Source organism: Lathamus discolor, chromosome 20 (assembly GCF_037157495.1).
Source record: "Lathamus discolor isolate bLatDis1 chromosome 20, bLatDis1.hap1, whole genome shotgun sequence".
Lineage (NCBI taxonomy): Eukaryota > Metazoa > Chordata > Aves > Psittaciformes > Psittacidae > Lathamus > Lathamus discolor.
This window is the reverse complement of record NC_088903.1, coordinates 4,940,730-4,965,266: the sequence shown is the minus strand read 5'-3', so window position 1 is coordinate 4,965,266 and position 24,537 is coordinate 4,940,730. Positions and strand designations below refer to the sequence as shown.

The window sequence follows — 24,537 nt, the reverse complement described above, 5'->3', positions numbered from 1 at the left end:
ACAGCAGCCGTGCAGGAAGGCAGTGGGTATGAAAGCCTTAGAGAAAGGCATCTCTAAGGAAAGCCTACCCAGTGGTGGTGGGGTGCAGAGGCGCCAGGCAGCCATCCCGCGCTGCTGCCTGGCACTGCAGTGATTCAGCACCAGCCCCAAGGTCTCGCTGGTGCCGCAGCTCTTCCCAGGAGCAGTTTTAAAGCCCCACTCGGTTCATCCAAGCTCTGCTCGGTGTCGCCTGCAGGGCCTGGGCTCCTGCCTGGCCCCAGGGGGAGGCTGCTGGCAGCAGCCTGGCTTCAGAGCAGCCTGACCCCCTCCTCCCGCACTGCAGAGTCTGGGCCTGCCCTTGAGCCCGGCTGGAGGCGAACGCAGCTCTGCCGAGGGAACGGGGCTGGGACCAAGGGCTGGAGGCAGCCCTGGGCTCGCAGCCAGAGCTTCCCACCAGCACCGGCCTGGCAGTGCCCCTCCGATGGCTCTGCTGCAGGATGAGGTGCTCCAAACCTGCATCCCTCGGCACAGGGATGGGTGAAGGGCTGGATGGGGCAGGAGCCGACGTGCAGAACCCTGTATAAATACACTGGTGATGGAACAGCCCCTGGCTCTGGAACCAGCGCCGTGGTGTGCACTGGATGGAGCTGCAACAGGGAGGTTTGAGCTGCGCCGGTGGCGTTTGAATGCCCAACAGGAGCCAAGTGCTTGGCTCAAGGAGGATGAGGCTGCACCAAGGCAGCCCCACAGGCCTTTGAGCAGCAGCAGCGTTGCTGGCTTCAGCTCCAGGCCCCACAACGGGCTCCATGCACTGCGGGTTCAACCAGGGCCACGCTTCTCCAAGGGCTGCTTTGGGAAGATGCTGTTGGGAAGGAAGGAAGGGAAGAGCAGAGGAACCTTCTCTTCCCTTCCAAGCTGGTACCTACAGGCTGGGACGACAGCAGCGCCCTGGAGCTACTGTGGAGGAGGAGGACCCGCAGGAGGAGGCCGTTTGCTTTCTCTTTGAAGGCACCGAAGAAGAAAACCATGAAGCAAACACGCTTGTACAGTGAATAAGCCGGTTTATTTTCGTCCTGTGCTCACACAATCTCTCCTCGCTCCCTGACAGGTCACAGAGCACTCAAAAGAAGAGTTTCTAAGAGGAAAAATAACTTAAAACATCCGCGCAGGGCTCCCTTCCAACCTCCCCGCACCCACAGCTCCACCTCTTGTGCTTCAGCTCATGCCCAAGTCCAGCCACTGAATCTCAAGGAGCGCTCCCGGGGCTGCAGCGAGCGGATCCCCACAACCCCCCCCCCCCCCCAACTCCCCGAGATCCAAGCACCTTCTCCCCATGGCCACGCCAGGCCTCTCTCCTGCCTGCACCAGGGTTCCTTCCCTTGCGTTCCCAGCCCGAGTCCTCCCTCAGCCCGACCCGCACGCACAGGACTGGCTTGGCAAAGCCTTGCCGTTGGGTTTGGAAGCTTTGTTCCTGTCGGTTGCTGGTAAAGTCGGTTGGCTCCCAGCTGTGCTATACTGGAAATAACAGCTTCATAGGATCGCCTCCGTGGCGGAGACGGACAGTGATCAAGGCACTACCCCCACCCCCCTCCTGAAAACAAAGGAAGTCAGACCAACACCTAGGGACAGAAGAGAATCCTATAATGTGATCACACGGTTACACGGAATCTTTCGGTATGGCAAAGAGAACATTGAGCAGCTTTGAACGGTTGGGCTTCTCCCTTTTTATGTTTCGTTTACTCAACACAAGCACTCAAGACCCTATAGGGAAAACCAGGGCTGAAGCCCCAAGAAATCAAAGCGCGGTTACGGAACAGGAATCCTAACGGCTGTCTAGAAGTTCTATGAGTGATGAGCCCACGGCTTGGGGGGACAGGGAAGGGGTTAAACCCTCTGCTCCCCTTGTGCTGTGCACTGCTGGGGGGGGGCGGGCCAAGGACCGCCCCCCCCACACCTCCTTTTTCGCCCAGCTCCCGGCCCTCGGATGGGAGACGACAGCGTTTGCATGCAGGCTGCTGCGTGTGCCGGCCCAGCGCGGCGGCAGTGACATGCTCTGAGTGTGGTGATGGGGGGGACCCGGAGCACAGCGGTTCTGTTACCCCTCTCCAGTGCCCCCCTTCCCGAAAGCCCTCCACAGCTCCTCCACACGTACCCGGTTCTCCCTGTGAGCTTCCTCAAGCCTGGCAAGGGTTAATTGGAAGTCACAGCACGCGTGTTGCCATGTGCGCACCGGTCTGCTCTAGGAAGGGATGCTGGGTAAATCTGGAATTCAGTCGGATCGAGTCACACACACCGATGGCAAAAACGGGTCGAGGGAAAGGAAAAAAAAAAAAAAAAAAAAGGAACCAAAACCAAAGAAAAATCAAGGGAAAATAAAATAGGGAAAAAGAAAAATAATAATAAACCAACTACCTGAAATCACAGAACTTTGGAAGTTCAGAAAATGTCTCTCCTATCACTTGGTTTAAGTTCATTTGCTTAAATCTCTTTTTTGTTTCTCTTATTTAAAGCCAGTTCCTAACAGTAGTTTGTTTATCCGCCTCTGCCAAGCCCACCGCCAGTGCTGCCGGCTCGTGTCCTGCGCTCAAAGGATTCCAAAGCTGTGGAATTCCGGCGGCGGGCAGCCCCCAGCGCTCCGCCCGCAGGTCCCGCAGTGTCTCCCGCCGGCAGCAGTCCCCTTTGCTCGTGTGGGTTGGGTTGGTGTGGGTCGTGGTTTTGAGAAGATAGGATCGGATAAGAAGGCATTGAAAGTTCCTCTAAGTACTTCCAGGCTCAGCCCTTCTCCAGTTCTCCCGGTTGAACGAGTGTCCCGCTCCTCCCGCGGCGCCCATCCCGTCACTTCCTCCGGTCCTTCTGTTTGCGGTCCTGGCGCCGCGCCGGCTGCTCGGCGGCGGCGCGCGGGATGAGGAGCACGCTGCCGTCGGTGCCGTACTGCAGCGCGTACTGGCTGGGCGAGTAGGGCTGCCCGTTCTCATCCCGCAGGCGGCCGAAGACCTCCTGGTAAAGGTTCTGCACCTTCTGCTTCATCTGGCGGATGGATTTAAGGAATTCCACTTTCTCCCTGAGCAGTTTGGACTTGTCCCGTTGCAAGTCCTCCACGTCCCGTTCCAAGTTGAGGATGGTGTCCAGCTTCCTCTTGCGGCAGTTCTGCGCAGCCATCTTGTTCTTGCCTCGCCTCCTGATGTCGCGGATGAGGCTGAGCTGAGCCTCGCTGAGCTGGTACTTGGAGAGGAGCTCGTTGAACTCCTCCACGGGCAGGTTGATGATCTTGTCGTTGGTGAAAGGGATCTTCATGGCGCGGGCGCGATGCTCGTCCCTGCTCATCTGCTTGTCCAGGAACTCGGACGGTTTCTCCTTGCTGCTCTTCTTCCCGGCGCTGGGCAGTTTGGGCTCCTCGGGATCCAGGGCCCCCGGGGCCATGTTGTAGGTGTGGTTGTGGCCAACGTGCTCCAGGTAAGGCAGGTAGTGGAGCTGCGACGGGTCCTGGTAGCTCATGCGGCAGAACTTGCTGTACTCTGGCTGGTATCCAACCGCCCCTTCCGCTTCTTCAAAGTCCACGTTTTCAGAGTCGGAGCTGTAGCCGACGGCTCCTTCCTCGGAAAATGAGGAAGAGGAAGAGGACGAGGAGGAAGAAGAGGAGGAGGAGGAGGCTTCGGAGCTGCTCAGAGAAGCAGGACTGTGGCCAGAATCCAGAGAAAGACCTGAGTCGGAATCAAACTCCTCTTCCAGCTGCGAGGCCTGCACCGGGTTGAAGCCCTCCTCGATGGCCAAGTCCATCAGGCTGATCTCGTCCAGCATGGCTTCATCCAGGAGCCCCCCCAGCGGGTCGGGCAGCTCGGGGGCCGCTGTCTCGTTGACGGTGCCGTTGAGCTGCGGGGGGAAGAAGATGCCGCTCAGGTTGGTGGAGCCGAAGGTGGTGTTGAGGCCGGTGGAGTTGTCCGGCGCCAGCTGGAGCAGGGCCGAGCCGCCGGCCATGGAGGGGCTTTCGATCTCGGAGCTGAAGAGGGAGAAGTCCTGCGAGCAGCTACCCAGGGAGGCCTGATGCAGGCTGACGTTCTGGTTGATGGGAGTGTTGGGGGCGAGGCTGTAGTTGGAGGCCAGCAGGTCCCCGCTCGTGCCGTTGTACAGGGGCTCAGCGGTCGTGGTGTTCACTTCCATAGCCTGCAGGAGACACGAGACAGGGCCGGTGAAGGCGCCGCGCTCCTGCGCTGCGCCAAAGGCAGGGCGATGCTTCTGGATCTGCCAGAGGAGCCCAATCCTGCGGGATCGGCTGCAGGAAGGGGAATCCGGCACCACGCACACCACGGCACCGCACGGGTTGAGACAAGACCCAAAGCGCCACAGCTCAGTGGTGCAGCAGCGGGCCCGAACGCAGCGAGCGGCCGCCCCGTGAGCTCACCTGCATCTCCATGATGGACATGAGGTCCTGCCACTGCTGCTCCAGGTCGAAGGGCGACTCGGCTTCGGGGAGCAGGGGGGGGAGCAGGCCGGGCTGGCCGCCCGCGGGCCGGCTCTCGCCGGGCACGGCTTCGCTCAGGGTGGACACATCCGCAGCTGGAAACTGAACCCCGTGAGGCAAGAGTCAGGCCATGGATGGGGGGGGGAGGCAGCGATCCCGAACCCACCGTCCCCCCTCCATGTGGGCAGTCAGTGCCCCTTTGTTCAGAGCAAACTGGGTGCAGTTATCCCTCTCTGAAGAGATGAGAAGCAAGGCCAGAGATGCTCAGCTGTGGCCTGCATGGAGCCTCCCCTAGGCAGGCAAACCCCACTGAGTGCTGGTTGTGCGGTCTGCATTAAGGGATCCAGGAGGAGCCCGGGACATCGCCGCATCCACTCACCTCCGAATTGTCCCCGAACGGGAAGGTGGCCTCCAGCAGCCTAAGGCACTCCTCCAGGGACAGCGCTGTCTGATCCTCCGCACCGGGCACCTGCGGGTAACACAGCGGCAGCCCCAGGCTGAGGGAGGTGATGGTGACGAGGAGCTCGGAGCTCCTTCCAGCAGGGCTTTATTACAGCGCATCCAAAAAGAGCCAGAGGCCCCACCCAGTGGCTCCATCCTCCTGCTCTGGAGAGCGTCAGAGCGGAGCAGGGAATCGCTGCTCCCCTCCTGCCAGCGCAAGGACTCGGCTCTGCCACAAGGACCCGGCGCCCTCACCCTCCCTGTGGACAGGGCCATGCCCACGACCCGTTCCTTTCCCCCCTCCCCTGCTCCTGCAGCTCCTTCCACCCTTCCCATTGGAAGGCAGAGCCCCCCCCTCCGCCTTCCCCACCGGTGGCCCCAGGGACCGGGCTGCGGGGCGTTACCTGCGCAGGGAACCTCTCCCCGGTCTCCCCATCAACTAAGAGGTTCCTGGCCAGGACCTCTCTCCTCCAGCCGTCCCCATCGCTCAGCTCTTTGTCCACTTCGCTCTCCTTCTGCCGGTGGCTGTAGTCGAACACCTCTCTCCCGGCGCCCAGATCGATGTCCTGTCTCCACAGGATGTCAATCAAATCGATGTCCTGCAAGACAACCGCCAGCCCTTCAACCCCAGCCGGGAGCCCCCCCTCCCCATCCCCGGGGACCCCCTCCCTCCCCATCACCCCCTTCACCTCCCGGGGGTCCCCACCGAGGCTTTGCGGCTCCCCCCCTCCCTCTCCCTCCCTCCCTCTCCCTCCTCTTCCCCGCCCCACCGCCCATGGACACCCGGTTGGGCCCGCCCGGGCCCCGCCGCGGCGGGGGCTGCACCGGGGCCGCCTCGCCTCCGCCCGTGGAGCCATCCCGGCCATTTGCATAAGGGGTGGGGTGCGCGGCAGCAAAATCCCCGCATCCCCACCCACCTGATGCAACCCCGGCACCACCGGCACCGGCCCGCAGTGTGCGACCCCCCCCCCCCCCCTTCCCTCCCCGGTACCGGGCACCGCCAGCCCCGGGGATGGACCCAACCCCCCCCCCCCTCCTCCTCCATACCCCGGTGCCTCGGGGCGCCCCCGGTACCTTTCTCATGTCCCCAGCTGCCGCCCGGGCCGCGGCTCGCACCGATCATGGTCCCCGGGGGAGCGGCGGGGGCAGGCGGCGGGGGGGGGGCGGCGGCGGCGGCGCTCATGGCCGGGCCGGGGCGGCCGCGGGGGCTGGGCTCGGCGGGGCTGGGCTGGGCCGGGGCCGCTCCGCCCGCGTTGAGCGGTACCGGGCCCGGTCCCGCCGCCCTGCCCGGGCCGGGCTGCGGCGCGCCCCGCCCGCCCCTCCCCCGCCGTTACCTTGGCTGCGGCGGCCGCCAAGCCCCGCCCAGCCGCACGCCACGCCACGCCCCTTCTCCACCAATAAGCCGCCAAGACACGCCCCGTTCGCACACCGCCGCCAATCCACGCCACCGGGGGACCACCGCCCTGACCAATCCCGAACGACGGGGGCTGACGCTTTAGCCAATCAGCGCCCGCGCGGCGCACAGCACTGGCGCTGCGGAGCCACCGCCCCCCCCCCCCGCCCCGGGCCCGGCCTCGCCCTGCGCCGCACCGGGGGGGGGGGGGGGGGAGCGGCTCCGGGCCCGGTGGGGGGGGGGGGAGAAACGGGGGTGACCTTGAACCCCCCCCCCCCCCCCGCACCGGGGAGCTCCCCCCCCGCACCGGGACCGAGCCCAAGTGTAAGGAGATCCCCGCCCGGCTGCGGCGGGGGGGGGGCCGAGCACCAGCGGCTCATCACATGACCGCCGGTATTTATATCCCGGTGGTGTGGAGCCGGCCCCGGGAACCGGAGCATCCCCCCCCCGGCCTTCCCCACCCCCAATGCTGCAGAGGGATCGCACCGGCCCTTGGCTGAGGAGCAAATCGGGGATGGAGATGCACTAACCCCCATTCCCCTTCTTTGGGATGCTCCCATGGTGCCCAGGCAATGGTTGGATTGATCATGGAATAACTGGATTGGCAATAGAATCGTTACATTGCTAATGGAATAATCAGATTTATAATGGAATAATCAGATTTATAATGGAATAATCAGATTTATAATGGAATAATCAGATTTATAATGGAATAATTAGATTGATAACAATATTTAGATTGATAATAGAATCAGATTGATAATGGAATGATCAGATTGCTACTGGAATAATCAGATTGATAATAGAATAATCAGATTGATAATAGAATAATCAGATTGATAATAGAAGAATCAGAATGATAATGGAATTATCCGATTTCTAATGGAATAATCAGATTGATAATAATTGGATTGTTAATAGAATAATCAGATTGATAATAGAATAATTAGATCAATAATAGAATAATTAGATTGATAATTTTTAACTTATCCCTAATAAGCAGGGATATTCCCCCAGCAAGGTCGTGCCAGGCCCAGGTGAGCTGCAATATTATAAGTACTGGGAGAAAAAGTCATGGAAAAATGGAATCCCCCTAAGAAAGGAGGGGGGGAACAGACCCTGCAGGTGTCCCTGGAGGCTGCAGATGGCAGAGCTCACGCGGTATTCCCATTGGGAAGGATGGGAGCTGCTCGGGATGAAGACATCCCAATAACCACAGAGAAGCCTGCCGGGGGATGCTCGGAGCCAAGTGCTTTGGAATGTCACACCGCATCCCAAGGGCAACGTGCCATGGGGTGCGAGCACGAGGACAAGGGGATGTCCTGGTGCTGGTGCCTGGTGCTGTGCCCGCGGCAGCACCGCAACAACAGCCTCCCTGCTGGTCCCAGCCAGGGATATGGGGGGAAAAAGGAGACGGAACGGAGAGGAGGAGCATGGAAGCACCGGGAATGGAGAAGGTGCAGCCCCAGACCCGCACCCTGCAGCACTGGGCTGTGTTTGCAGAGACCTATGGAGCCCCTGTGTCCAACCTGGCCTTGAGCACTGCCAGGGATGGGGCAGCCACAGCTTCTCTGGGCACCCTGTGCCAGCGCCTCAGCACCCTCACAGGGAAGAGCTTCTGCCTAAGAGCTCAGCTCAGTCTCCCCTCGGGCAGGTTCAAGCCATTCCCCTTGGCCTGTCCCTGCAGGCCCTTGTCCCAAGCCCCTCTCCAGGTTTCCTGCAGCCCCTTTAGGCACTGGAGCTGCTCTCAGGTCTCCCCTTCAGGAGCCTTCTCTTCCCCAGGCTGCCCCAGCCCAGCTCTCTCAGCCTGGCTCCAGAGCAGAGCAAGAACAGCAAGCATTTAACACGGAAACAGGGAGGCCTCTGGAAACCAGCAGCCTTCCCAGCCTCAAACCCGCAGCCTCCTCTCCAAAACCTGATCCCAGCTTCCCCATGCTCCAAGGCCCTGATGCCATCAACCAGGATCACCGGAGTGGGGAAGGGCAGCAGGGTTGTCCATGCAGGACCTCAGCAAGGCATTTCCCAAGCCAGGGAATCACCTCTTTTCAATTACCAGGGAACGCAGGAACATTTGCCTTGGGGCCTGCAGCCCCACAAGCGATCTCCCCTCGCTGACACCCCCAAGGCCGATGGCCGCACACCCCCAGCGGGGTTCGATGGAACGGGATACCCGAGGCTCCATCCCTACAACGCTCGACCCTCAAACCCAGCCCTGTTCACACAGGAGCCACGAGCCCAACCGGCCCCTCAACGCAGGGGACCGGGGGGAGCGCATCTGGAGCACAAGACAAAGCGAACGGCGCCGGGAAGGGACTAGAGCAGCAGGAGCCAGGGCCCAGGACCGCCCCACGAGGCTGTGCTCAAGCAGGGGAGGCTCTAACCCAAGGCAGGAAGCGCTTTGCAGTTCACCTCTCCCCACCCACGTGTGATGAAAGCCCGGCCATCAACACGGGCGCTGGAAGAGCTCCAGCACCCAGGAGCCCGGCCCCGGGAGGAGCTGTTACCCAACGCCCCTGTTTATTTCCCAGCCTCGTCCCATCGCTTTCGCAACGCAAAGCCACGTGCAGAGGGCGAAACGCTGGCCCCGACCCTTTCCCCCTCCTTTCGCTATTGCTTTCAGGCTGAGGAGAGGAGCAACAACAAGGAAAAACCCACCCCACGTGTACCCCTGGCGCCCCTAAATGCATCCTAATGGAGCATCAGTGCCATTCCCAAGGCTGTGCCCAAGCACTAAACCCACCGAGCATCACGATGCTCACTCAGGTGGGTACCAAAGGGCAACACACACACACACACACACACCCCCAGCAGCCACAGAGGCTCCTGCCTACCTCTTTGGTCAGGTTGCCATTCACAGGGGCAGCCACCGCTCCCAGATCTTCCAGCTCTTCCCCAAAGCCTTGCTCAGCTCCGCTCTCCCTCACCCCGGCGTCAGGGCTGCTCCCATCCTGGAGGCCGCTGCCGTTCTCTAGGGCGATGCCGGCGCTGGGCTGAGCACCAGCCACGGAGCTCTCGGCGTCTCTGTGCACCAACCAGGCACTGACTTCGGTGGTGGGCACCTGAAACCTGTCCAGGGCCCTCACCTGGTTGAGCAGCCTGCGGGCGGTGAAGTAATAGTCCAGGTCTACGCTCTTCGGGTGGATGCCATAACCGTCCAAGGTGTTCCTCAGGTTGTGAAACTGGGTCTGGGTGTAAGCAGAGCTCTGGCCAAGGATGATCTCCCGGAGCGGGGGGAGCTGCGAGGTCAGGTAGGTGTCCACGTCCACGCGCACGCCGATCAAGCTGAGCAGGATGGTGAACTGGATGAGGCCTTCGGTGAAGTACTTCTTCAGAGAAAGCATTTCTGGAGGAGGAGGAGGAGGAGGAAGGAACGAGAGGAAGGTTTGGGAACGCACAGAAACGGCACCGAAAGCGCGGCGGCGGCGCGGGGTGACGGCTCCACACAACAGGTTGGGCGGCTTGGCCTTCGCCCTGCCCCGCTTTCACACCGGCCGGGCAAAGCAGCGGCTCTGGTGCTGGGGATGGCAGCTTAAAGCACAATCAAGGCCTTGGCTTCAGGACTTTGGTGTCCATTGACACGCGTGGAATTACGGCTCCAGAGCCCGAGCAGCATCAAACTCACCCCCCCCGCCCCTTCTCCTCCCCGTTGCACCCCGCAGGTACACGAGGAGCCGGTCACTCACTGCCCAAACGCTCCACATCCAGCGGCTCCCCCCTGCTCCAGGACGGGGGCTGCCGCCTCCTCCGCCTGCTCCTTTGTCCCTTCTCCTCCCCGCAGCTCCTTGAGGCCGCCGGTTACGAGCCAAAGGTCCCGCTCATGGAAGCTCCGCTCCCGGCTGCGCTTTCATCGGCAGCTGAAAGGGAACCGGAGAGGCGCCCGGTAACGCTCCGCGGAGGAGCCGCCTCCTCCCTACCGGACCCCGGCTCCGGGGGGGGGCCCCTCCGCTCGCCCCATTGTCCGCGCTTCCCCTCCCCGCGCTATTCTTAGCCCCGCGCGTCAGCTCCCCCCCCCCCCCCCCCCGCCCGGTGCCTCCGGCCCCGCGGGGCTCCGCCGCCACCGGCACCAAAACAGCCCCGGGGGCAGCGCAGGGCCCGGTGCTACCGAGCGGGGAGCGATGGGGGGGGGGGGGGGGTCCAGGCGCCGCCTCCCTCATACCCCCCCCCCCCCCCCCTCCTCACCCCGCGGCCCCTTTAAGACCCCCCCGCGCCGCCTCGTGACCCGCCCCCCCCCCCCCGCGCGGCCCCGCAGCGCCGCCCGCCCCTCCCCCCTCCGCCGCTCCCCCCCCCCCCCCCCCCCCCCGGTCCCCGCTCGGCGCCGGCCCCCACCGCGCTCCCGGATCCCGGTCCCGGTCCCGGCCCCGCCGCCGGCCCCGCTCCCGCTCCCCGCCCTGGCCAACCCCCGCCCCCTCCCGCCTCGCGCGGAGCCGCGGCCAATCGGCGCCCTCGAAGGGGAGGGCGGGAGGAAGCGGCGGACCAATGATAGGCGGAGGAGAGGCGTTGCTCCCGCCCCCGCCGCCCCGTGGGCTGGCAGGCTGAGCTGCCAATCGGCACACTGGGCCAATCGGTGAAGAGAGCAGAGCGAACGCCACCCGCCCCCCGTCCGGCCGCTGAGTGACAAGGCTTCTCGTCCAATAGAACGCCAAGTCTCCGCCGAGCGGCAGAAGCAGCAGCCAATAAGACGACGCGCAGGGCCCCGCCGCTTGAGTGGCAGCGGAAAGCACCAATCCCCGCGAGGCACCGGCCCCGCCCCTTCGCCCCGCAGCTGTTGCCATGGCACCCGGCGCCCCAGGCCCTCAGCGAAGGGCGAGGCCCGCAGCCGCCATGGCGGACCCCCCCCCCCCCCCCTCCGGGGACCCCGACACCGCCTCCGGGGCCCGCTCGGCCTCAGCCGGAAGCACCGGGGCAAGGCCGGCCCCGGGGCAGCGCCGGTGCGTGCCCCCCCCTCACCCTGCACCGCCCCGGCCCGGCCCTGCTTCAAGGCCCCGGTACCGGCTCCGGTTGGCACCGCGCTGCGCTCGGCGGCGCCACGGAGCGGGTTCGCTGCGTCCCCGGGAAGGGCTCGGCCGGTGCCGGGGGCTCCGGGGCTGCCCAGCGCTTCCGGAGCGGCCCCGTCCCCGTGCCCCATGGCCGGGCCCCCCCCCCCCCCCGCGGGTTGGGCTTTGGGCAGGTGAATGCGGCCTGGGCCTTCGGTGCCCTTCGGGCAGTAACTGCCCAAGCGGAGGGGACGGAAGGGCTGGAGCTCATCCCCGCCGCACCGGCACCCAGGAGCGCGCAGGATGGAGACAACGGCTGGGATCTGCGGGGAGAGCGGCGGAGCCAGGGAGGAGCCCTCTGAGCTCAGCCCGTCCGACCCTCCCCAGCGCTGCCACGGCCACCCCTGAGCCACGCACCGAGGCCTGGTCCGCACGCTGTGTGAGCACTCGCAGGGCCCGTGCCTGCAGCCCTGCGCTGGGCAGCCCCTTCCAATGCCTGAGCACCCTCTGGGGCAGGAATTGGTCCTCAGCTCCGTCTAAACCTGCCCTGGAAGTTAAAGGCGTTGCGGGAGCGGAGCCCGTCCTCCCCTCTCCTGTGGTGATCCCAATGGGAGCTGTTCGATAAGCACGGCGCAGTTCAACCCCATCACCTCTGGTTTCTACCTTTCCCTATGGATTGGTGTGGCCCAAATCGGTGCTGGCACCCACAGAGCAGAGCTGGCAGGGAAGGCAGGTAGGAGGTGAGGGCAGCCAAGCAGCACCACCCCTGCCTGCTATTCCTGCCCAACCCAGACACCCTCTTCCCTGCCCCAGCGACAAACAGGATGCCAGAGACAATAGTTCACCCCGAAGAGAGCCCATGGAAAAGGAGCGTGGGCTCCAGCACGCAGCAGGGTGAGGTTGCCCACCCAGGGGTGCATTCCCAACGTGGCAACGCCACCGGAGCCCCTTCCTGCCGTCAGCAGGGATGCTCCAAGAGCATCTACAAGCAGGAAAGGCACCGGAGCAGCCAAGAGGAGCCTGGAAGCGCCCAGATCCAAATGGAGCTTGCTTCGTCTCCCTGATCTCCTGGAAAACACCCCGGGCTGCGGCCACATCACCCGCAACCGGCCCTGGATCCCCCCCGGATCCCGACATCCCAACAAGGGGAGGAATGAGGGATGTGGGGGTGCTGCCAGCCCCGGTGCCCAACCTCCCCCCAGCAACCCGAGCCCGGCCGCCCCTCGGGGGTTATTTTTAGTGTCCGTCCTCCCCCCCCGGGGACTGTTTGGCAGCGCCCCCAGCTCGGGCAGGCACCAGCCCTGTGGGTGCCCGGTGCTGAGCTGCGGGGGGGGGGACGGGACACGGGACAGGGGTGACGGGGACATGGAGCCTGCGGGGCCGGTACGACTGGGATCGGGATCGGGACCGGGATCGGGACCGCGCAGCCTCCGCTGGGAACTTCGTGCGGCCTCGGCGGGATAGGGAGAAACGGGAGGAGAACGGGAAGAGAAACGTGGGAGGGGGGGGAAACGGAGGAGGAGAAAACGGGAAAAACAAGGAGGGGGAACGGGAGGGGGGAAAAGCGGGGTGGGGGCAGAGGGACAGAGGGGGAGGACCACGGGGGGAGACGGAGGAAGAGGGGAGGAATGGGAAGAAGGAAAAAGCGGAAACAGAATGGGAAGGAACGGGGAGAACCGGGCGGGGCGGTCCCCGATCCCCGGAGCCGGGGGTGGGCCGGGACTGAGCCCCCCCCGGCCCCCAGGAGCCCTCCCTGTACACGGTGAAGGCCCTGCTCGTCCTGGACAGCCTCGGGCAGCGCCTCCTGGCCAAGGTGAAGCCCGGCCCCCCCCTCCCCGTGCCTCAGTTTCCCCCCATTCACCCCGGCTCAGCACCAACCCCTGCCCGGCTGCGGAGGCTTGCGGGGTCCTGGATGCGACCTTGGGGGTCCTGATGGCAACCCCGGGGGTCCCGGCACAATGCTGAGCCCCTGCGCACCCGCAGTACTACGACAGCACCTTCCCCACGGCCAAGGAGCAGTTGGCCTTTGAGAGGAGCATCTTCAGGCAGAGCCAGCGGGCGGGCGGTAAGCGGGGAGGGGGGGGACACCCGGCTGCCAAGGGGGGGGCAGCAGCATCCCCGGGGGGGCTCTGACACTGTTCTGTGTGCAGGTGAAGTCGTGAGTCTGCAGGGCCTCACCATCGTGTACAGGAGCAGCGGAGACCTCTGCTTCTACGTGGTGGGGGGCGGACAGGAGAATGAGGTAGGAATCGTGGACCCCCATGGCCCCAGTGACACCCAGGGTACCCCCATGGCCCCAGTGACACCCAGGGCACCTTCATGGCCCCAGTGACACCCAGGGCACCTTCATGGCCCCAGTGACACCCAGGGCACCCCCATGGCCCCAGTGACACCCAGGGCACCTCCATGGCCCCAGTGACACCCAGGGCACCTCCATGGCCCCAGTGACACCCAGGGTACCCCCATGGCCCCAGTGACACCCAGGGCACCTCCATGGCCCCAGTGACACCCAGGGCACCTCCATGGCCCCAGTGACACCCAGGGTACCCCCATGGCCCCAGTGACACCCAGGGCACCCCCATGGCCTCCCTGACACCCAGGGCACCCCCATGGCCTCCCTGACACCCCGGTTCTCCTGCAGCTGATGCTGTTGTCCGTGCTCACCTGCCTCCTCGACGCCCTTGGCCACCTCCTGCAGTGAGTCCCTGGAGCCACTCAGCTCCAAACGCATGGGGAAACTGAGGCAGAGCATCCCGGGATGAGGGGGTCCGGCTCCCAGCACCTCACATGGGATCACTGGGAGCAGTTGCTCCAGTCTCCCACCCGCTCGCCCGCAGGAAGGAGGTGGAGAAGCGCTGGCTGCTGGCTAACATGGAGGGGACGTTCCTGGTGGTGGATGAGATCGTGGACAGGGGGTGAGCTCCTGCTGGGGAGGGGGGGTTTTGCAGGGACAGGGGTCCGCTGGGTGCTGGGATGGTGCCAAGGGGGAGCTGGGCACCCCTCTTTGCCCCCAGTGCTGCAGCTCTTCCTCCAGCCCAGGGGCTTTGCACAGGGAGGGGAACTGAGCCCAGTGGAGCACAGCCGGGATTGGGGGATCCCGGTGGGATGGGCACCGCTCTGCTCCACAGGGTGATCCTGGAGAGTGACCCACAGCAAGTGATCCAGCGCCTGAGCCTGCAGGTGAGGACGCCCATCCCGCTCCATGGCCTTCCTCTTTCCTGCCTCCTTCCTGCACCCTCCTCACCCTCTCTTCATCCCCCTCCCACCCGCCCCCCCCCCAGGTCCCAGAGCCAGCACCCTACGGCTTCATCCTCTTCGACTACCTGTCAGGCAGCTCGGAGCAGAAGGGCTCAGGGAACAGCCACAAATAAGCAGCACTGAGGAGGTCAAACCTTTCCCTGTCCCCAGGGGATAGGCAGGGATCGTGGTCAGGGTCCCGATGGGTGTCCAGAGGTTGCTTCTCACATCAGGGCACCCCATGGGTCCCCTTTGCCACAGCCAAAGCTGTTGGTCCCCTTCCCTCCTCCAGGTTGGTGCCTGACCAGAGAGTGCCCCAGGTACGTGCTAATGGGGGGATTGCCCAGCTTCACCCCTTAGCAGGGAGATGGGGTGCACCCCACCACCCATAATTGCTTGGCATGAGGTGTCCCCCCCATTCCCAGCCAAGTGAACCCATGCATCTGGCTGGGAAGGGCACCCTGTGGTCAGCTTGACCCCATCCCTATCCCCAGGGTCTCGATCCTGCAGCTCCTCAAGGAGAACATGGTGCCATCCCTATGGACATGAGAGCTCCCCTTGGAGCAGCTCTTTGGAAAGGTGGGATCCCAGCGCCGGGCCAGCAGCACACAGACCTGGCATCCCCCGTCCAACCATGGCCACATCCAGGCCTCCCGTCTGCCTCCAGCATTGAGAACACCAAGGGAAAAATGAGCCCCTGATGGAGGGGGGGGATTCCCACCCGCTCCCAGCCACAAATAAAGCTTTCCTCCGCGGTTCCACGTCCTCCCTCCATCAGCCCTGTCGGGCGGTGGGTCCCGGGGGTCACCCAGCAAGGCCGGGTGCTGGGGGGAGGTCGTTTGCTCTTTGTGTTTCCTTTGGAGGCAGAAGTGGCGTTTTCGGGTTTTCCTGGGAGATTCCGCTCTTTGCAGCTTCATTGTTTGAAACCGCTGCAGATCAACGGGGTCCTGCGCAGGAGGAAGGGAAAAGGGAAGGGAAGGGAAAAGGAAGGGAAAAGGAAAGGGAAGGGAAAAGGAAAGGAAAGGGAAGGGAAAGGGAAGGGAAAAGGAAGGGAAAAGGAAAGGGAAAAGGAAAGGGAAGGGAAGGGAAAAGGAAAGGGAAGGGAAAAGGAAAGGAAAGGGAAGGGAAAGGGAAGGGAAAAGGAAGGGAAAAGGAAGGGAAAAGGAAAGGGAAAATGAAAGGAAAAGGAAGGGAAAAGGAAAGGGAAAAGGGATGGGAAGTGTCCCCATCCCGACCCTCGCCGCCGGCTCTTGCTCGACGCTTCCTCTGCAAAGCAGTGGCCTAATTTGCATATCCCCGCCCCGCGCTGAGCACACTCCTTATATGGCGTATGACCACGCCCTTCCCCACCTTAGCCCCGCCCCTACCGGCACTGCGCATCCGTTATCCTGCAGTGCCACCTGCTGGCGGGACTGAGGAGCACGGGAACCCCACACAGGAACCCCCCCACACACACCCCGACCCCCACCGGACCCTCCCCATCACACCCCACCCCCTTGTGACCCCCCCAAACCCCAGGGACCCCCAACCGGCCCTTGCGGACCCCCCAGTTCTGTCACCCACCCTCTGCCACAGGGACGCCTCTCCCTTGGGACACCCCCCCAATACCCCAGCCCCTCCTGCGGTCACCCCACACCATGTGGACCCCAAAGTGCCCTTTGTCTCCCCACCCCAAACCATAAATGACACCCCAAAATCTCCCCACGACCACCCCCTGCTCCCATGGCGGGGGTCACTCGGAAGGCCCAGATCGCTGCTATTGGGTCAGGTCACACTGGGTACCAGTCGGTGGGTGCTGAGTGATTGTATTGGGCATCACTTGTGTTTATTGCTTTCTATTCCCGTTTTAGTTTCACATTCCCTTTATCAATAGTGGTGGGAGCAGTGGCTTTGTACCGTACTTTAGTTATCGGACTGTTCTTATCTCAGCCCATGGGATTCACATCCTTTCCCTTCTCCCCATCCCTTTAGGAGCGGTGCTGAGTCAAACACAACACCCCAAGGTGCCAGTGCTGGGGCTGCCCCTTCTCCATCGCCCCAGGGCTGGACCGTGAAGACAACGCTTCTCATCCTGAGCCTCCGGGCGCTGCAGCACCATCAGGTCAGCGCACCCCGGCCCCCCCTGTGCTGGCCCCGGGTGCAGGACATCTCCCCTCTGGCCACCACCGTGTCCAGCCCCAGGCGCCCCAGCTTCTCCACCAGGTTCAAGCTGAAGATGCTGCTCCGGGGCTGGGGTCCCTCCTGGCCCCCAGCCATGGAGAAGGGCCGGGGATGAGCACGGAGGGGCCCTGGCACCGAGGGGAGGATGCCCCTGCCCAGGAGGAGCCTGACGAGTCCCGTGGGGGTGCTGGTGGGGCTGGGACGGCCAGAAGAGAGCTCTGGGCAGGGGCTGCCGAGGTTCAGCCTCTCAAAGGGCCCACAAGAAGGCACGACCGCGTTATACAGACTGGAGGGGAAGAGAGAGGAGAGGGGATCAGTGGGGTAGGGCCTGGCCTGGGGGATGCTGCTGCAGGTATTGGTACAGAGCAGGGCCCCCCTTTCCTCCATGCTCATTCTCCTCACGAACCTCGAGCTGGGGGTGACCCCAACCCTTGCACCATTGCCCGAGCACCGCAAAGCTCAAGGCACGGCGCTGGGGGGCTACAGCCGTGGTATCCCCCCCCCCCCATTCCCAAAGCCAGGAGAGAATGGGCTGGGGCTGCTGCTCCACAAGTGTTTTCCAACCATGCAGGGTCTTGTCCAGTGACCCCCAGCGAGCCCCACAGGGGCTCATTAGCGTTAAAGCACCGCTCATTAATTAAGGGCAACGGTCCTGGGGGATGCACGAGTGCCAAGAGGGGGGAAGCCGCGTCCGTTGCAGGGAAAGCGACTCCCGGCCCGCACCGGGAGCAAACCCGGCTCTGACCCAAGGGTGCTCTTCCCATCAAAGGGCCGCAGCGCAGAGCCGGGGGGGCTGCACAGAGGTGGGAGCATCCCAAGCACCGAGCATCGCTCTATGAGGGGCTCCCAGCACAGAGCACGCCAGAGGTGAGGAGCAAAGCGATGGGGGGGGGGGGGGGTACAGCGGTGCAGGCAGAGCAGGCGGTGGGGGGGCCCCCACGCCTTACCTGGGTGTCACCGTGGTGAGCGCGGTGGTGGGGTGGAGGATGTGGCAGGTGGTGATGGTGAAGGTGGACGGGGTCTGGGGGAGGTTGTTAACAGAGAGGAACACTGGAAGGGACAGGAGACACGGGGTTAACGGGGAGGGGGGGGCACGACCCAGGTAGGGGCGGGATGAGGGGAGCAAAGCTGCGGGTAAGGGCTCAGCTCCGAGGACAAGCAGGGACCGGAGCTGATGCCTCTCCCGGCCGCGGGGCTCAGCCCACGGGGGCGGCCGCAGGCAGAGCATCCCCGCGGGGCCGGGCGGGCAGCGGGGCCGGGCTGGCGCAGGGGGGTGCGAGGGGCAAGACCGGAGCATCCCGGGGGGGGCCACGTCCCGTCCGCAGCCTCTCCCCGAGCTCACCCCCGGGGCGCTCCTTGGCTTTGGCGGGGGCTGAGGTAGGGAGCAGCTGGAAGGAGCCGGCGTCCACATCGTCCTCCTCCAGGTCGTTGAGGCTGTAAACCTGCTCCTGGTCGATGTCCAAGTGCCGGAAGTCTTTGGTGAGCACCCCGGGACGGGGCACCAGGATCCCGCCCAGGTTGGGCCGTGCCAGCTGCTGCCAGTGGTGGAGCGTCACCGAGCCTGGGGGGGGGACACGGAGCTGAGCCATGGGGCCCTCACGGCACATCCAGCCCCCGCAGCAGCGCATCCCTGCATCCCTCACCTTCCAGGGGCTTCACGATCTGCAGCTTGTCGGGCAGGTAGGAGAGGGAGCCGAGGGAGAAGCCGGAGCCGGCGGTGAGCTCCGGGCTCGCAGAGCGGTTGGTGCCGGTGGAGACGATGCTGTCGTTGGGGCTGAGGAAGCCGCTGGAGCTGGCCCCGTCCCGCAGCCAGCCCTTGCGCTCCCGCTCCGCCTCCGGGGAGGAGCGCTCATCCTCACGGCGCTGCTGCTGCACCGAGAGCCGCTGCACCGCGGCCTCCAGGTCCTGCCGGCCCGGCGCTGCCCGCGGCTCCGCTCCGGGCCCCTCGCCCCTGCCGGGGGCACGGCGTTAGGGAGCTCATGGCCATGGACCCACGCTGCACCCCCCAGCGCTCTGCCAGCCCCAGGCCCGTGGCATCGCTCCATGCTCCATCAGCACCTCACTGACACCCAGCCCGAGCCCCCCCCCCCCCGCCCCGGCACTCACCGGGCACCCTCCGAGCCGGTTCCGGGGGTGCTGCTCCCCATGGAAGGGGCAGCGGAGCACGGCTTGGAGCCCGGCGTGGTGTGGGGAGACTCGGAGCAAGACTTGGCTTTGGCCGCCTGGTTCACTGCTTTCACCGTCTCAAAGATGCGCCGGCAGCTCCTACAGGCAAGAAGGGCAGGGATGGATCCTTGAGCCAAGCCCCACAGGGATCCCCCCCCACCAAGGGCCATGAGCCACCAATGCACTCACTTGTAGTCCGAGGAGGAGCTGTCTGCGCCCTTCCTCATCATCCCCTTGATCTCAGCTGCCAGCGAGTCCTGGACACCCGAGGGACCAGGGTGAGAGGGGAGAGCAGAGCCCCCCGCGGCCCCAGCCCCCTGTACCGCGCTCGGCTCACCACGGGCAGGAGGCTGGCTGTGCTGTAGCGGCTGACGGTGCTGTTGGGCAGGCTGCGGCTCCGCAGGCTCTTCACCTCCTCCTGGGCCTCCTGCAGCATCCCCCCGCACTCCGTGTACTTCTCCTGCAAGTCCCGCAGCTGCGGGCACCGGCACCGCTCAGACACGACCCCGGTGGTGCCCGGGCAGGACCCAGGACCCCCCCCCACCCCTGCCCCCGGTCCAGGCTCACCTCCATCCGGAGCTGCTGCTGCACCTCCTTCGCCGCAGCCAAGTGCTGCTGGAGCTCCTCCACCTCGGCGCCGTACTGCGGGCAGGGGCGGGCGCTCAGGGACCTGCGCCCTGTGCTTGTGTCCCCCCCCCCAGAAGGCACGGGCAGGGGTACCCGGCACTCACCGCACGGCACTTGTGCTGCAGGTCCACGACCTGCACCAGGAGCTGGCCGATCTCCTCCTGCTGCCGCGCCGTGTCCTCGGCCCTGCGGGCCAGCTCCTCCGAGAGCTGGGCTACCTGCTGGCTGGCTTCGGCTGCGGGGGGCCGCGGGGTCCATCACTGCCAGGCTCCCTCTTCCCCAGCCCATGCAATGGTGCTGGGCAGTACCTGCAGCATCCCCCCCCCCCCCCCCCCAACCCGAGCCCCCCAAGCCCACGCACAGAACTGCTCCACGCAGTCGATCATCAGCTGCTGCTCCTGCTCCTCGTACCGACAGGTCTCGGTTGTGATGTTGTTGGCCTGGGGGAGAGGGTCAGAGGGTCTGAGCGCGATGGGCAGGACCTGCAGTGAGTGGGGCAGGGGTGGGCACAGCAAAAGGTGCCCCCCAACCTCCATGCGAAGCTTCTGGTTCTCCTCCTCCAGGCACTTGAGTTTCTGCTGCAGGCTCTCGTACTGGAAGTACTGCTGCAGGGACAGCGAGGGCTCCGGCCGCTGCAACCTGGGGGCAGCGGGGAGGGCGCTGAGCACCGCAGAGCTGGCAGGATGGGGCTGCCACTGCCCCCAGCTCCCAGCAGGCACCTGCAGTGACCCAGCTCTGTGGGGCTGGACCCACGGCTGCTGTAGGAGGGGAAAGAGCAGCAGCCCCGCTGCTACCCCAGGGATGGTGACGGCTCCCGGCCCAGTGCCTCAGGGTCAGCCCTGAGATGGGGACCCCCACTCACGGCGCAGAGGAGCAGGAGATGGGCTCGCTCTCCTCCGTTGTAGTGGTGTAGAAGTGGAGCAGATCGTCCCGCATGGAAACCTCATGGCGCAGCTGCGCGATCTGGGACGGGAAAGGGGCATCAGGGCACGGCCGTGGGGGCTGCACCCCCCACCGCCCCCAGGCCCCCGGGGGCCGCTACCTCCTCCTTGGCCAGCTCCAGCTGCTCCTCCAGGAGCTCATTGCGCTCCGTCAGGCTCCGGTTCTGCTTCAGCAGGGACTGCCCGATGCGCGCCGCCAGCTCCAGGTCCCGCTCCTTCTGCAAGGACAGGGCCGGGTCAGCCCCAGCCCGTCCCCTGCTCTGCCCCCTTGCCCCCTGCCTGCAATGGGGTGGGGGGGTCCCATGGTCCTACCTCATCCAGCAGGTTGGTGACAGCGTCGATGTCGTGGTAGGTCTTGGTGATCCTGGCCACCCGCTCAGCGCACAGGACTGGGGGAGACGGGCGAAGGGTGACCCCAGCAGCTCAGCACTGTCCCCCCCCCCGTGTCACCGCTTGCCATCAGAGACCCCCAGGGGTGCACACAGGGGGAACGCGAGGTGGCTGCTGCAGGCGGCACGAAGCGGCTCCGCCAAACCCGAGCTTTTATCTGCTCGGCAGCACCAGCCGTGATGCGGAGGGCAGAGATGCACAGGGATGCTCACAGCCAGCTCAGCGCCACGGGAAACGGGGTGCTCCCACCTCACCCCCATCCCTGCTGCATCTTGGGATGGCAAGGAAGGATGCTGACACCCCCCCTCTCCGCTGCTCCCATAGTGCCAGCCCCACCGCAGGGCACACAGATGGGAAGGAGGGATGGGAAGAGGCAGGCAGCAGAGATGGGATCGGAGCCGATACCTCCAGCAAGGAGCAGGCTGGAGCTCCGGTACAAACAGCAGCGGGTGGCACCACGCCGAGACGGGCCCGCAGGCATCGTCCCCTCCAATCTGTCCCCAGCTCCCTTCCCTTCAATCCCCCCCCACCCACAAGAGCCAGCCCTGCCCTGGGTTCGCCTGCACCCCACGGCTCCTCCCGCTGCTCCCTTCCGATGTTCGCCTGCCCCAAGGGTGGGTGCCTCAGTTTCCCCTGAGCTCAGCCCGCGGCCCCAGCCGGGCAGACAAAGCGGGTTAACGGGAGGCTCAGCCGCGCAAATCCCATTACACCCCCCAGCTGGGGGGGTTGCGCAGCGATGTGTGCGCTGTCACAGCAGCGCTCCCTCCCGGCACCCCCATCCTCCGGTGCCCACTGCCCCGCGGCGCTGGTCCCCTGCACCCCAGCGGGCACATCCATGGGGAGAGGGGACAACCCCAGCTTCCTCCCCCCTCCCGCACCCCAACAGCAGCTGCTCCCTGCAGGGTCCCCAAGTGCACCTCGTCAGGCCCCGGAGCCGCTAATTGGAAGCAATTAGAGCATGAGCATCGTTACGGTTTGAGCGAGCGGCGGGCCCGGGCAGGCGCAGGGGGCTGAGCGCTGCAAACGCGTAAACACCGCCCCAGCGCCGGCCCCATCCAGCGGGGTGCGGGGACCGCGGCGATGCGGGGACCCCCAGCCCATGGGCACGGACCCGGAGGGGCCCCTCTCCCCCTGCCTCTGCTCGCCCCCCGAGCGGGGGCAGCGCTGCAGGGGCTCAGGGACCCCCCCCCCCCCGCCCCGTCCCGGTCTGCAGCGCTGCGAGCGGGGGCTGCGCACCCCGCAGCGGGACGGGAAAGGCACCGCCCGGCGGGGACCCCGCTCCGCTGCCCCGGGCAGGGCCGGCCCGGGCCGCCCTCACCTTCCTCCAGCTCCCGGGCGATGGGGTCGGTGCCGCCGCCCCGCTCCGCGCTCCCGTTGCGCTCGTCGTAGGCAGCGGGGCTGCTCCAGATCTCCATCGCGCTGCGCCGAGCCGGGCCCCCCGCGCAGCGCTGCGCGCCCCTATTTATGGCATCGTCCGGGCTGCGCGCACCTGCCCGGGCGCCTCCCACCCACCGCGATCGTGACCGAGAGTGGGGCAGGGGGCGGAGCTGGAGGGGCCCTTGGTGGGGGGGGGGGGTCTGGGGCTGCCCTTTCCTGCCCGATCCCTTTGGATCGGGTCGCAGCGGCTGCTGCTCCCCTGGGGACCCACCAGGACAGTCCCAGAGGTGCCGGTGCGCTGGGGGATGTGTTCCACCCCCCAGCCCCTACCCCATGGATGTGTGTGGGGGTGTCTGGGCACAGGGGTCCCCGTGAATGTTCGCCGGTCCCTTTGCAGGGCTGACTCAATTGGCTCACGCAGCTTCTGCCCCGTAGGAGGGGCGAGGGGAGGTTTTGGGTCCCTCATCCAAAGCCCAGCCTGTGCAGGGCTGGGGCCCCCGGGTACCACAGCGCAGCCTTTGCCTGCCCAGCCTTGCTCTTGCCCCCCAGGCCTGGGCCCTTCACCATCACCCACCCGCTCAGCACAGACCCTGCAGGGTGCCCAGGGCAGTGCTGGGCCCTGCTGGGTCCCTGAGCTGGGAAGGGGCTTTTCCACCCATCAGCACCTCCCTACCCCAGCATGGGCTGGCGCAAGCCTGGCCCCGTGCCCCACGCTGCAGCCCCCATTGCAGCCCCACAACCACGACCAGCGCGGAAGCAGGAGCTGAATAAATCATGGGCTGAAGGATGGAGGAGCAGCCTCGCACGTACGCAGGCCTCAGGGGCAGGAGGGCGGCGGCGAGGGCCCCACAGCACCACGGCCCCACGGCTCAGCGTGATGCTGGTAATGCCAACGTGCGCACGGCCTGCCCCAGTGCCGGTCCTCATTAGCACCAAGCCCGTTGATGGGGCAATGAGGTTGGGGCTGGAGCTGCCCCTCCTCATCCCATGATGCCTTTTCCTGCCTCCTGCCCTCCCACCCATCCGCTGCCCCCAAACGCGCCCTGCCATAACCCTCCTGCCCCTGGGGCCAGAGCCGGGCACCCTCAGCCCCAGCATCGCCCTCCTCACACCGGGGTCTCTCCCAGTGAGGGCAGGGACCCAGCAGCAGCCCAAGGCACCCCCCCAAGGACACAGCCGGGTCTCCTGGCCAGGCAGGAGCTGCTTCTTCCTAATCCGCAGCGCCAGGATTGGCTCCTCGGGGCAGGTCCCCCGTGTCTGTGCACAAGCAGATTACAGGGGGCTATTTCTGACGGCAGCTTAAAGGTTTGGGTAAAGGGATGAGGCAGAGCCAGCCCCCGCCACAGCAGCGCTGGAGCCGGGCAGAAACGTGACCCCCGGCCCATGGCGGTCCCCGCATCCTGCTCCCTGCCCCGTGGCACCTAAATGGGCTTTGGGGCTCAATCCCTCACGGGGTTGGGGGGTGCTGGTGTCTGGGGGGGGGATGCTGCAGCCGGCGGCACAGGGAGGGGAGCAGATGGATGGGGAAAGCTGGAGCAAGGGCAGGGCACGACGGGGGGTTTATCCCCAGCCTGTCGCAGGCAGGGGCCTCAGCCCCATCTGTCTCCCACTGCCCCACATCCAGCCCCTCGCTCTAATCCTGTCCCCGCCGCACGCAGGCCAGAGGCAGAAGTGAAGCAGAGATCATCTCTCAGTGCCCCACGGCGAACAGCGACCATGGGGCATGGCCCCTGCCCCACCGCGGGGGCTGTGGGTGCCTCCCCCCATGGCTTCTCACCCCCTTCAGCGGCTCGCAGCAGCGCTGGGGGCACCGGTGACCCCTCTGCCACCCGTGTCCCCCCCCAATGGCACAACCAAGGGGGAGCGGGGACGTGCAGGGGGTCCCGGGGTACCCGGAGCCTCTCCCCGAGCATCCGGTTTGGCTCAGCAGAAGCCGCTCCCGGAATTAGAGCGGGATGTTCCGGGTGAGGAAATCCAGCTCCGCAATCCCGTTATCCCGTTATCCCGTTATCCCGTTATCCCGTTATCCCGTTAGCGGCGATCAGCGCCGGGGCCGCCCTGACCCCGCACTCACTGAAGTACCGCAGCGTCTCCTCCATCTGCCGGGCCGTGAGCGGGGCCGCGGGCTCCGGGGGGCCGGGGGGGGCACGGAGCCAGTCCTCGTGGTCGTAGCCGAAGACGGTGTCGGCCCGCAGCGTGTAGCGGGGCAGCGGCTCCCGCAGGAGGCTGCTGAGCTCCACCTCGGGGACATCGAAGCTGCGCAGCTCTGGGGACACCGGGCACGGGCTCAGCCGGGGGGGGGGGGGCACCGGGAGCTCCCCAGAGACACTCTTGAAGGGACCGGGGGTTGGGGGGCACCCCCATAGGGTGGCAAACAGGGACCCCCCCCCAGGT

General features: G+C 65.6%; 4 protein-coding genes and 1 long non-coding RNA gene across 15 annotated transcripts; 3 read left to right on the top strand and 2 right to left on the bottom strand.

The window, feature by feature from the left end:
- Window positions 1-1,020: 1,020 nt before the first annotated feature.
- Window positions 1,021-10,665, bottom strand: NFE2L1 (NFE2 like bZIP transcription factor 1). Of its 3 annotated transcripts, XR_010616727.1 has the most exons (8): window positions 10,599-10,665; window positions 9,956-10,126; window positions 9,104-9,615; window positions 5,284-5,478; window positions 4,818-4,907; window positions 4,379-4,540; window positions 2,392-4,140; window positions 1,021-2,241 (listed from the first exon to the last, which is right to left on the bottom strand). XR_010616727.1 is itself a non-coding variant. In XM_065699014.1 (7 exons), exons 3-7 carry the CDS (start codon window positions 9,611-9,613, stop codon window positions 2,815-2,817), a joined length of 2,283 nt encoding a protein of 760 aa, XP_065555086.1. In that variant the 5' UTR covers window positions 9,614-9,615; window positions 9,956-10,126; window positions 10,599-10,665; the 3' UTR covers window positions 1,021-2,814. The 3 variants fall into 3 exon arrangements, 2 of the variants coding, with proteins under 2 accessions (XP_065555086.1, XP_065555087.1); XM_065699014.1 differs by having other exon boundaries at window positions 1,021-4,140; XM_065699015.1 differs by lacking the exon at window positions 10,599-10,665 and having other exon boundaries at window positions 1,021-4,140; window positions 9,956-10,271.
- On the top strand, window positions 9,794-11,607 carry LOC136024303 (transcription initiation factor TFIID subunit 4-like). Its single transcript, XM_065699518.1, has 3 exons — window positions 9,794-9,799; window positions 9,872-10,152; window positions 10,908-11,607. The coding sequence occupies exons 1-3, from the start codon at window positions 9,794-9,796 to the stop codon at window positions 11,605-11,607; spliced, it is 987 nt and encodes a 328-aa protein (XP_065555590.1).
- COPZ2 (COPI coat complex subunit zeta 2) lies at window positions 11,117-15,241 on the top strand. Of its 7 annotated transcripts, none has more exons than XM_065699039.1 (12): window positions 11,128-11,978; window positions 12,059-12,139; window positions 12,211-12,628; window positions 12,990-13,058; window positions 13,229-13,310; window positions 13,396-13,487; window positions 13,887-13,942; window positions 14,083-14,160; window positions 14,374-14,425; window positions 14,527-14,630; window positions 14,775-14,802; window positions 14,977-15,241. In XM_065699039.1, exons 1-10 carry the CDS (start codon window positions 11,917-11,919, stop codon window positions 14,614-14,616), a joined length of 1,080 nt encoding a protein of 359 aa, XP_065555111.1. In that variant the 5' UTR covers window positions 11,128-11,916; the 3' UTR covers window positions 14,617-14,630; window positions 14,775-14,802; window positions 14,977-15,241. The 7 variants fall into 7 exon arrangements, with proteins under 7 accessions (XP_065555117.1, XP_065555118.1, XP_065555116.1 ...); XM_065699041.1 differs by having other exon boundaries at window positions 11,129-11,978; window positions 12,069-12,139; XM_065699045.1 differs by lacking the exons at window positions 14,374-14,425; window positions 14,527-14,630; window positions 14,775-14,802 and having other exon boundaries at window positions 11,117-11,978; window positions 14,052-14,160.
- A 973-nt stretch (window positions 15,242-16,214) lies between these two features.
- Window positions 16,215-22,235, bottom strand: HAP1 (huntingtin associated protein 1). Of its 3 annotated transcripts, XM_065699018.1 has the most exons (15): window positions 22,085-22,233; window positions 20,689-20,765; window positions 20,478-20,594; window positions 20,298-20,398; window positions 19,966-20,074; window positions 19,797-19,875; window positions 19,540-19,670; window positions 19,376-19,450; window positions 19,146-19,283; window positions 18,998-19,065; window positions 18,749-18,907; window positions 18,286-18,593; window positions 17,985-18,203; window positions 17,590-17,692; window positions 16,215-16,928 (listed from the first exon to the last, which is right to left on the bottom strand). In XM_065699018.1, exons 1-15 carry the CDS (start codon window positions 22,179-22,181, stop codon window positions 16,580-16,582), a joined length of 2,130 nt encoding a protein of 709 aa, XP_065555090.1. In that variant the 5' UTR covers window positions 22,182-22,233; the 3' UTR covers window positions 16,215-16,579. The 3 variants fall into 3 exon arrangements, with proteins under 3 accessions (XP_065555090.1, XP_065555089.1, XP_065555091.1); XM_065699017.1 differs by having other exon boundaries at window positions 19,797-20,074; window positions 22,085-22,235; XM_065699019.1 differs by lacking the exon at window positions 17,590-17,692 and having other exon boundaries at window positions 16,787-16,928; window positions 19,797-20,074.
- Window positions 16,376-18,716, top strand: LOC136024004 (uncharacterized). The gene is made up of 3 exons (XR_010616729.1): window positions 16,376-17,509; window positions 18,067-18,121; window positions 18,293-18,716. It is a non-coding gene; the product is annotated as an uncharacterized LOC136024004 (long non-coding RNA).
- Window positions 22,236-24,537: the final 2,302 nt, after the last annotated feature.

Bases quoted from the DNA above. Each gene is read 5' to 3' on its own strand.
- HAP1 (XM_065699017.1), bottom strand. From the start codon at position 22,181: ATGGAGATCTGGAGCAGCCCCGCTGCCTACGACGAGCGCAACGGGAGC. The intron at 18,204-18,285 runs GTGAGGGATGCA...TCCCCCCCCCAG, and splicing joins GATCGTGAAGCCCCTGGAAG to GCTCGGTGACGCTCCACCAC. The intron at 17,693-17,984 runs GTGAGCTCGGGG...TGTCCCTTCCAG, and splicing joins AGCCAAGGAGCGCCCCGGGG to TGTTCCTCTCTGTTAACAAC.
- COPZ2 (XM_065699039.1), top strand. From the start codon at position 11,917: ATGGATTGGTGTGGCCCAAATCGGTGCTGGCACCCACAGAGCAGAGCT. The intron at 12,629-12,989 runs GTACGACTGGGA...CCCGGCCCCCAG, and splicing joins ACATGGAGCCTGCGGGGCCG to GAGCCCTCCCTGTACACGGT. The intron at 13,488-13,886 runs GTAGGAATCGTG...GTTCTCCTGCAG, and splicing joins GGGGCGGACAGGAGAATGAG to CTGATGCTGTTGTCCGTGCT.
- LOC136024303 (XM_065699518.1), top strand. The intron at 10,153-10,907 runs GTAACGCTCCGC...CTCGTCCAATAG, and splicing joins GGGAACCGGAGAGGCGCCCG to AACGCCAAGTCTCCGCCGAG.
- NFE2L1 (XM_065699014.1), bottom strand. From the start codon at position 9,613: ATGCTTTCTCTGAAGAAGTACTTCACCGAAGGCCTCATCCAGTTCACC. The intron at 5,479-9,103 runs GTAGGCAGGAGC...GTTGTCTTGCAG, and splicing joins ATGGCAACCTGACCAAAGAG to GACATCGATTTGATTGACAT. The intron at 4,908-5,283 runs GTAACGCCCCGC...TGTTACCCGCAG, and splicing joins GGGAGAGGTTCCCTGCGCAG to GTGCCCGGTGCGGAGGATCA.